The sequence below is a fragment of the Marmota monax genome, unplaced genomic scaffold, assembly GCF_021218885.2.
Source record: "Marmota monax isolate L192 unplaced genomic scaffold, Marmota_monax_Labrador192_F-V1.1 WCK01_AAM20220418_F8-fsc00016, whole genome shotgun sequence".
In the NCBI taxonomy this organism is placed as follows: domain Eukaryota; kingdom Metazoa; phylum Chordata; class Mammalia; order Rodentia; family Sciuridae; genus Marmota; species Marmota monax.
In genome coordinates this window covers 3,589,258-3,600,015 of record NW_026695209.1, presented here as the reverse complement: position 1 = coordinate 3,600,015, position 10,758 = coordinate 3,589,258, and the positions used below count along the sequence as shown (strand labels likewise).

General features: G+C 42.5%; 1 protein-coding gene across 2 annotated transcripts in view; it reads left to right on the top strand.

Annotated features, from left to right (window-relative positions):
- The first annotated feature begins 2,206 nt into the window (after positions 1-2,206).
- Jam2 (junctional adhesion molecule 2) overlaps positions 2,207-10,758 on the top strand; it is a 56,548-nt gene continuing 47,996 nt past the window's right edge. Inside the window, exon 1 of one of the 2 annotated variants that reach the window (XR_006848912.2) lies at positions 2,207-2,824. Coding sequence is in view for 1 of the 2 variants with exons in the window: in XM_046430562.2 (XP_046286518.1) it covers positions 2,758-2,824 (67 nt within the window). In the remaining variant the exon portion in view is untranslated. The remainder of the gene's footprint in view (positions 2,825-10,758) is intronic. The other variant, XM_046430562.2, reaches the window with a different exon arrangement.

The following is a 10,758-nucleotide window of genomic DNA, read 5'->3' as shown; positions in this document are numbered from 1 at the left end:
TCCTAAAAAGCTGTAGAATACATTCACAATAACCAAACCTATGGAATCAGCCTAGGTTTCCATCAGTGGATAAATGAATAAAGAAAATGTGGTATGTATTCACAACAGAATTTTATTCAGCCATAAAGAGAAATGAAATTATGTCATTTGCAGGGAAATGGATGAAATTAGAGATCATGGTGTTAAGCAAAATAAGTCAAGTCTGAAGGGCAAGGGTCATATGTTTTCTCTCATATGCAAAAGCCAAAGGATAAAAGGGGAAAAAAAAGGTGGGGGCCGGATCTCATAAAAATCAACGGGAGCCCAGTAGAGAAAATGGACCTAAAATAGAGGGTCAGTAGTGGAGGGAGAGGGAAGTGCTGGAGAGTGATATTGGCCAAATTAGATTGTTATATTTTGTGTCTATATGAGTCTGTAACAGCAAATCCAATCATTATGTACAATTATAATGTATCAATTTTAAAATGTGGGAAAATAAAGATCCAACCCATTCAAAAAAAAAGCTGTAGAATAATATTTAGAGTCAGTTGTATATATTGAATAACCCTCATAGTTCAACCTCCTCTTTGTTTTCTACCACCCAACACTCTCATCCCAATTCCACATGTACTCTAGTGCTGTAGAAATTTGATTTTCATAAATAATCCATAATTTTTAGATCTCCTAGATTTTGATCCTGCTCTCTATCTAGAATGCTCATCCCTGACTTCCTTCCTTTCAAATTTTTACCCATTTTCAAGGCCTAATGAAGAAAGCCCTGGACCCTCCCTGGACCCATCCCCATATCCTTGGCCTTGGGCAAGCCATTTGGCATGTCTTAGCCCAATTTTCTCTTCTGTCAAGTGGAAATGATAACCCTGACTCTCTTAAAGTTGCCGGGCTATTAGATATCTCATGTTTTCAGACACCACCACTGAGAAAACATGAAATATAAACCGTTGTTTTTATTTACTGTCCTTCTGTAATATTTGTGGTATTAGGGGTCTTTCCAGATGGGATTCTTTCCCCCACCTCACTCCATCAGAACTGTGAGTTTATTAGCAATGAAGCCTCAGTCTTGTGCATTATGGTCCCCCAGCATTGAACGCACTGTAGCCATTTGACAAATGCCTTGGCTGAGTGGAAAAATAAATGAGCCAATTACACACACACACACACACACACATATATGTATCTTATGTATATGTATCTTTAGGGAGGCTAAAAATCATACAGTTATAGCAAGAATGAGAAGAAAAGAATGCAAATAACTTTAAAGTAGCAAATATTTCTTGTTACTGCCCAGAAAAGCTGGCAAAAGTCTGTCCTAGAGCCCGTTCTCCTTCTTGCTTGGGTGAAGTATGAGCTTTAACATTTTGTCATTTTTCGACTTTCCCTTCTGGGTCCCTGATTTCTCTGCCACCTCCTCCCTTCCCATAGGGACTAAGCTTTCATCACCGTCGCCAAGGCAACATCAGGGATGCCTCATTCCTTGCAGCTCTGCCTGTCTAAACGCTGGTTGCCTTTGTCCACTGAGTGGGCTGAATTTTTTAACCGCTCACCACCGAATCAGCTATCTTTTATACAGAGGTTTATGCATTCGTCTACCTTTTAAAAATATTCTGTTTAAAAATTTCTTCTCTTGCAAGGGTCCTTATCCAGACCTGCCAATTCCTTGAACGCACCAGACAGTTTTTGGTGCCTAGAAGCAAACATAAAAATCGCCTGTTTAGCCTTTGTAAGCATGTGCAACATAAATGCGGGCCAATTTAAAAGCACGCAACAGAGCATTCATAATGGGTCTCCCTTTTAAAAGCGGAGTAGACCAAAAATAAACCTGACAAAAGGCAGCTGTAGAGTTTTAACATGTGGAAAACTCCACAGGCAGCAGTTATGTAACTTGAAAGAAACATGATAAATATTTCACACCGTTAGATGAACTTCCAATTCGGACACGTGAAAAAGCAAAGAACACAAAACACACCTTAACTCCCGAAGGAGCAAAACGCTTAAACTGAGAAGTTCTGGGCCAAGGCTATTCTAAAACCTGAGACCTGACTTCCAGCACCATCGTGATTGCTTTTCTTTTTTTCCCTAAAGTCCGAGGCGGAGCTCGCGAACTCCCTCTCCCAACGCTTCCCTCGCGGTTTCGCTCGTTCGGCAGAATTTTTTTCCAACAAGCTCTTAGCCCTAAGCTGAAAACCGAAAAAGAAGTTTTGTGCGCAGAAGAAAGGGTTCGGGGCGAGGCTGGCGGAGCCCGCCCCCAGCTCAACCCATCACCGACCGCCCCCCCGCGCCCCCCACCCCTGTGCGCGCCTTCTGCCCGGAGCTCCTCGCCCTGGGAACAGCTGGCAGCCCGCGCAGGACCAGACACAAAGCCGATCAATCCCGGCGGCGCGGGGGTGGGGGAAAGACCCGCCAAGGCTTTCCCTTCCGCTGCTAGATTACTGCTGCACCCCCACCACTAGGACCCAGCGGACACCTTGTGTCGCTTCCACGCCCCCAGCCCACTCCCCTCCTTAAAAAAAAGAACGGCCCGGAGCCCCCATCCCAGGACTGGACGATTGAAGACCGGCCTGTTGGCAGCCTGCGGAGAAGGCGCCCGGGGAAGAGAAACTGACATCCCTTCAGGACCCGCCCCTCCCCTCCGCTTCCTCGGCTCCGCGTCTCTCTCCTCCTCGGCAGCCCCAGAAGTTCGGGGCCCTCGCCCGCCTCCCGCACTCCTGCCGCTGGGACCCTGGACCTCCGCGCCGAGCAGCTAGCTCCGGCCCCGGGAAGATGGCGAGGGGGAGCAGCCACCGCCTCCTCCTGCTGTTGCTGCGCTACCTGGTGGTCGCCCTGGGCTGTAAGTTGCTCGGGTACCTCCACCCGCCCACCCATCCACCGCCTCCTACTTGACCAGCCTCCCCCAAACCTCCAGCGCCCAGACTCGGCGCTCGCGGACCGCGCCTCTGCGCCCCTGGGCTGGGGTGGGGGGCTCTGTAGAGGGGCAACACGTTTTACACTAAGCAAGTGGGAAATGCCGGGGGCGGACGGGTGCAGGTACTGGGAGCCGGGGATCTGGGGTTTCTGGTAAATAGCGCCCGATTTCGTCAGTTGTAGTTCGAAAAAATTAAGGGTGTCCACTAGCAGATTCTCATCTTCTTACAAAGTTGGGGTAAGTTTTCAAAGACACCGGGGACGTGATCAGAATGCAAAGCTCTACTCCTAAGATGCTAAGAGCCCAAGGAAGATGGCATCACTAGGAGGCAGGCGCCGGCCGCGATTTAAGTACCGACAGGCGGAGGGGCCAGTGGCAGAGTGGACACGGCTTCTAGGGGTCCCTTCTGGGCGGACGGTTTGCAGGGCGCTTGTGCGAGGCGTGGGTGGGGGAAGTTCGTGGCTGCTGAGCCACAAGTACTTTTATCCTCTCCACCTGCACATGGACCTTCAGAGAAGTCTGGTCTGGTGACTCTGGCCAGCTGCTGTGTCCTCAGGAGACGTCCAGTGGGACAATAGTTAGAAAGATGCAAAAGCCGAGTGATCGAGTAGCTTAGTAGGGGAGACATCTCAAAGCCAATTTCACGGGATGGTTTTAAAAAGGATTTTCACAGATTCTGAACTCACGAGATTTAAAATCCTGGGAATGTTTCCTTTTGTTTTCTTCGCGTTAACTTTTATTTTTATTTATTTATTTATTTATTTATTTATTTATTTATTTATTTTGAAAAAGACAATAGACCTTAAGCAATGAAGTCTTTGTCTCTCGTTTTTTCCCCCATTCTTTCGTTTTTTCTATTTTTCTTTCCTTTAAAAAAAACATAAAATGAGTTATTGTTTCTATTCAAGTCCTAGTAATAATAAGTATAATACTTAAAACAACCTGCCAGATGAGTGTCTTACACCACAATAGAATGACTTTTCCCACAACCTCATTGCCCAAATAATCATTGCTCAGCCCAATGTCAAGACAGCTATGTTCTTTAGAGGGGAAGGAGGGTGCATATTGTCTCAAGGAAGGAACATGTGCTGATCTATAATAAAGAAAACCAAACCAAGAAGGCAGAGTTTCACAATTAAACCTTTGTGCAATTTTGAAATATCAATTGGTATCACACTGAACAGCAAAGAGAAAAAAAAAATGTGCCCATGCAGAAAGGCAACAAAGACACAAGCTGGAGGAACTGTAACAAAACTACTGGGCAAGATATGCATTCCACTGAAAGTTTAAATATCTAAAAACATTGTGATTTTAGTATAAAATGTGTTAATTAAAAACAGTGAAAATCATTTTACTCTCTTATTTCTATTTAGGCATCAAAATAGGAACAATATACCCTAAGTTTGAAGTTGTAGCCAAGAAACAACCAAGAGGCAATCAATCCACAAAAAATAAGATAAAATAGAATAAATAGTGGGCAGGATTAAAGTGTTGGGTAAATATATAATATATAAATATATAATATAGGGCCTCTGCTAATCCTAATTTATGTAGAGGTTTAATTTGGAAGTATTGTGGTAACCTTTTCCATATTGTTCTTTGGTTGTCAAAAAGTCTGGCACTGCAAGTGTTTTCTTGCATTTTTTATTTTTTTTTTTGGGGGGGGGGGGTTGGTGTACAGTACTGTGACTGAACCCAGGGATGCTATATCCCTAGTCCTTTTAATTTTTATTTTGAGAAAGGGTCTCACTAAGTTGCTGAGACTAGCCTTGTACTTGACATCCTCCTCCTTCAGCCTTTTGAGTTGCTGGGATTACAGGCATATACCCCACACCCAGTTTCCCCTGCTGTTTGTATCTTATTAGTACAGTACACAGTACACTTTGTTCAGGTTTTCCTTATTTTTCTTTGGTGTCCTCTTCTGTTCCAGGATCCCACATTCCATCCAGTCCTCATGTCTCCTTGGGCACCCCTTGGCTATGGCAGTATCTCAGATTTCCCTTGCTTTGTATTACTTTGACAGGTTTGAAGAATACTAGTCAAGTATCCTCATGGTATTTCTCTGATGTTTTTCTTATGACTCAAATGGGTTCTAGGGTTTGGGGAGGAGGACCACAGAAATAAAGTGCCATTTTTGCCATATTATATTTAGGTAGCATACTGTAAACATGACTTACTACTGTTGATGTTGACCTTCTTCACCTGGCTGAGGTAGTGTATATCAGCTTTCTGCATAGGTTACTTACCTGTTTTCCTCATTTCCATGCTACATATTTTGGAAGGAAGTCACTATGCACAATCCACAATTAAGGAAGGAGAGCTATATTTTACCTGCTTGAAGGTATAATAGCTTCATGAACTATTTGGAATTCTTAGGGAAAGAGGATGTGTCTCTTGTTTATTTTAACCCTTATTTTTCTATCCACATGGGCTCATACATATTTGCTTTATACTTTGGTTGGTAATCTAATACTATTTTATTTATTAAAGACTTGGTGGATTTCTTATGCTACAATTATGTACTCATCTTCTTAATACTCCTCCCAAATGTAATTGTACCATTCCTTGTCCCAATCCTGTCATATCTAATTATAATATTATGCTTATTCTATTTTTTTCTACTATTTCTCAACCTTTTAAATATATTTCTTAGTACTCTAGAGGATCTTTTATTGTTTTTCCTGTCACTTAAAGTATGAGTTCAATGTCTTTATTGATATGGATATTTATTTTTGTGTTTAGTTGATGTTTTAGTCATCTTTCAGTTATTATAACAAAATACCTGAATAATCAACTTAAAAAAATACTTATTTTGGCTCATAATTTCTGAGATTTCAATCCAGTTTTGGTTGGCGCCTATACTTTTGGCCCTGTGAACACATCACATCATAGTGGGGAGCACATGGTGAAGTAAATCCTCTCACATCATGGCCTAGATGTGAAAAACAGAGGAAAGGGTAAGAGTCCCACTGGTCCCCTCAAGGGTACACTAGAAAACCTCCCATTATGCTAACCAATTAAAATCTCCTCCTCTTCTGAACAGCACCACAGGCTGCAGACCAAGACTTTAAAACACAGACAGGGTTTAGGGAGACATCTATCTAAACCTTAGCAGTTAAATTATATTTTTCTTTCCCACTCCAATAATCCAGTGCTGAGCAAACAACTTAGTTAATAGTAGATGTGAACATGTACTTGTTGATTAATTAACTAATACACTAATGGTGTATTAATTCATTTAGGCTGCTGTAACAAAATACCATAAACTGGGTAGCTTGGTTTTTTTATTAACAGTTTTGGAGGCTGGGATGTCCACAATTAGCACAGGTGTGTTCAGTGTCTAATGAGGGCTCACTCCCTGGCTCAAAGATGACTCCCTCTCTTGGAGTCCTCACGTGATGGAAGGTACAAGGCAGCTCTCTGGGGCTTCTTTTAATTTTATTTATTTATTTTTTGGTTCAGGGGATTGAAACCAGGGGTGCTTAACCTTGGAGCCACGTTTCCCAGCCCTTTTTATTTCTTTAATTTGAGACAAGGTCTTGCTAAATTGCTTGGAGCCTCACTAACTTTCTGAGGCTGGCTTTGAACTTGCGATCCTCCCACCTCAGCCTCCCAAGCTGCTGGGATCACAGGTTTGCACCAGCTCTGGGGTCTCTTTTATGAAGGCACTAATCTCAATCACCTAATCACCTCTCAACAGCCCCATATCCTAATACTATCACATTGGTGATTAGGTTTCAACATATGGATTGCTTTTTTTTTTTTTTGCAGGGGGTTGGGCAGCTGCAAAAACATTCAGACCATGCAAATGGAAGGGAATGAGGTAGGGTCGGTAGACAAAAATATATAGATTTAATAATTACAGTATAAATTCTGAAGCACCACCTACATATTGAATAGGTAGGGTATTAAGAGTTTCCGGAGGTGTCCGTTAAGCTGTTATATCCAAAAAGAGAACGAATGAGTGTTTGGTACTGGGGAGGGGCTGTCGTCTTTTGGAGATTAGCCAAGGAGTTGAGTGAACAGGAACAGTTCCTGACACTAGCTGGCTGACAGAAGCTGGTCTTCAGATCTGCACTGAAACACAAGCCAGCCACTTGGCCTGAGTCTATAATCTCATAAACCAATAAGGACTTAGGTAGGAGAAGTCTTGATCTTTTGTAAAATCACAAATTCTTACTTCTGGCAGTACTGACCCAAAACAGCACTCCAGGGGAACCCATGCCAGGAAAATTCTGCCTTCTGTAAACATTGTTAAGAACAAAGCTTCCTAATTAATTAGCTGAAGGGAACCAGTTCCATCTTGGCATGGCCTCCGTTAGCTGATGATATAAAGGTCAAAATGAGCTTGTTGGTGGACCATTTCAAGACTATAACAGAAAGGACATTAGAAAAAGGTCATAAACAAAAACTGCAGCCTAAAGAGAACAGTGAGTTCCCCTTGGCTGAGAACATTCCTTTACCCTTCCACCTGTGTCAGGAGAGGCGCCCAGGAGAGCTTACAGATGTTGCCTGCAGCTGGGGATGCAGCTCAGTGGGGGAGCACTTGCTATGGATGCTCACCCCTGGTGGTTGCCACTGTGATGCTTTTCTCCCGTGGGTCGTTTTGCTGGAGAATCCATGTTGGACTATAGGTAAGAGGTACACTCTTTGTTAAAGTCAAAAAGCACCTGTATAGGTTATTATTAAAAATAACATATTCTTTTCATCCCATAGTGACAAAGTGGTAGCACTACTGAGTCCAAACTCTAGGATTCCCCTGTTGACAGATTGACATCTAGAGGAAGGTAAGGGTGAGAATGGAAAAGGGGAATTAGAACCTGGGTCAGGTGTTTCCTTTGGTAAAGGCAAAAAAAAAAAAAATCTTAAAACTGGGCACTGTTTTCTTGAAGGGTAGAACTGAGAAAAATAACCCAACTAGTTAATTTTCTATTGCTGCAAAAACAAATGCCTGCAAGCAATGCAACATGAATTATTATCTTGAAGATCTAGTGATCAGGAGTGTGAAGTAAGGTCTCACTGGGCTAAAATCAAGGTATCAACAGGCAGTGTTCCAGGGCAGAATCTTCTTTGCATGTCCCATCCATGGGTCAAAGCCAGCAACCCAAGCTGCCATCTCTTTGGTTCTCTCTCTTCTTTTTTTACTTATTAAGGTCCTTGTAATTTCACTGCATCCACATGGGTAATCCAGGATAATCTCCCCAATCAAGGTCAGCGGGTTAGCAACTTTAGTTCCTCTACAACCTTAATTCCTTTTTATCATGTAAAGCACCACAGTTACAGGTTCTGGAGAACAGATTGTGGACACTTTTGAGGAGGACATTAGTCTGCCTATCATACCAACTAAAATGAGGATATGTAGAGCAGCAGTGGAGTCAGTGTTGTGGACAAGAATATTCTAGATCTGATGCAGCAGCCATAACTTTTACCTTTAGATTTTAACTCCCAGTGAGATAAAGTGGTATTTTTCACTTTGTATCCGACTGTAGAGTAATGGTAAAAAAAAAAAAATGTACTCGGGTGCTGAACTCAGTGCTTACTCACTAGCCGTGTGACCTTGATCCAGTTATTTGACTTCTTTTGTGTGTCAGTTACCAACTGTAAAGGTGATAACCCCAATCATGGGGCTGACTGCATAGCCGAGTAGGGAGAATCATGTTGACATGTATAAATAACACACTTAGAAAGCTGGAGAGGCCACCAAGAGCTCTTTTTCAACAAAGAATATCAGTCAGATTTGCATTTCAGAGAGAACACACTGGACGAAGCGTGGAGAGTGCAGAGGCTGGAGTGACTGAAGAGCTGGCAATCGCTTGTAGAAGTATTTTTTTTTTACATAGCTTATTGAAATATATACTCAACATATTCTTGCACCCACAGAGAATAGTTTTATATTTGGTTGTTTTTGTGATGCTGGGGATTGAACTCAGGGCCTCACACATGCTGGGCAAGTGCTCTACTACTGAACTATATCCCCATCCCATGTATTTGAAACACAACTAATTAATCGGGGATTTGAGAAAATTTTGCCCACCTCTTCCTCCCTCCCTCCCGTCCTTCCCTCCCTTCCTCCTTCCCTTTCTCCCTTCTTTCTTTCCTGTTTTTTCTCGCACAGTACTGGGGAACTGAACCCACTGAGCTATATCCCCAGTCTTTTCTTCCTTCATTTTTTACTTTTCTTTTCTTTTTGAGACAGGATCTCACTAATTTGCTGAGGGTCTTGTTAAGTTGCCCAGGCTAGCCTCAAACTTGTGATCCTTCTGCCTCAGCCTTCTGACTCTGGACTACAGGCATATGCCACCTTCCCTATTTGTTCTTGGGTTTTTCAAGGGATTTTTCTCTCTCTCTTTCTGTGCTGGATTAAACCCAGGCCCTCCTAACTGCTAAGCATTCTCTCTACCACTGAGCTGCTCCCCTGACCCCTAAGGAACTTTTAAAATTAATGTTTGCTGCAAGTGTTTCCAGGTTTCTGTTCAGCTCCCAACATATAAACACGAACCATTAGCTCTTTTGGGTACGGTTTATCTTCTTTCAGTCTTATTCCCTTTCCCACCCTTGGGTTTATGTTCCTTCAGGATTAACTGTTCCCAGAATTCCCTGGATTGGCATCCTTAAGCGGGTTATTTGCTAGATTTGATGGATTGAAATTTCCTAGGTATGTAAGTGCAGGAGAGAGAAAGAGTGAGAAGAGAATGTGAATGCTCCAGTGAATACCTAGGAGTTCACTGGGACCACAAACCCTCCTCTTTGTATCTTCAGGTCAGTGAGTGGGTAGGAAATGTTGTTCAGTTTGAATTCTTCCCACAGTTTATGAGCAGAAATGCAAAGAACTGTACTGGACCTAGTTCTGTGAAAATGTTTCAAGAGCTACACTTTCAACTGGCTACTTGTTTGAGTCATAAAAGCCTGAGCAAGAATCCTTGTGAGCTTGACAGGAATTTTGGTTCTTAACTGAAGAGTCCCACCTTCCTGTCTTGCATTTTGTCTTTCTTTCTCTGTTCCACTCCACCATTATTAGTATTTTGTTTTTGTTTGTTGTTGTTGTTAGATTTCTTTTCTTTTTGGTACCACAGATTGAACCCAGGGACTTTCTACCACTGAGCCACATCCCCAACCCCTTTTATTTTTTATTTTGAGACAGGGTCTTGCTAAGTTACTTAGGGCCTAGCTAAGGCTATGTTGTAATTTTTATTTGTTCTTTTTAGTTATAAATGACAGTAGGATTTTGTGTGTGTGGTACTGGGGATTGAGCCCAGGGCCTTGAGCATGAGAAGCAATCACTCTACCAACTGAGCTATATCCCCAGCCCAGAGTAGAGTGTATTTTGACATACAATACATACATGGAGTACAACTTCACCTTCTTCTGGTTGTACACGATGTAGAGTTACATTGGTTGTATATTCATATATGAACATAGGAAAGTAATGTCCCATTTATTCTACTATCTTTCCTATTCCCCATTCCCTCTCCCTTCCCTTCAGTACCCTTTATCTAATCCTGATCCAAAGAACTTCTACCCCACTCCCTGCTTATTGTGAGTCAGCATCCTCATGTTAGAGAGAATATTCGGGCTTTGGTTTTGGGGGATTGGCTTATTTCACTTAGCATGATAGTCTCCAGTTCCATCCTTTTAGCAGCAAATGTAAGTCTGTGTTATAAGGTATGTATGAAACATAAATGAATTTTGTTTTTAGTCTGGATTCTATCATCCAGAAATCTCTGTCTATGCTCACTCCAAATGTGAAATGCAAAACATTTGTGGTCCCAACCATTTCAGATAAGGGACACTCGACCTGTAAAGAGTAAAAACACATAACCTGCCCCGCATCCTTTTTGTGAGGCTTGTCCAGTTTGCCT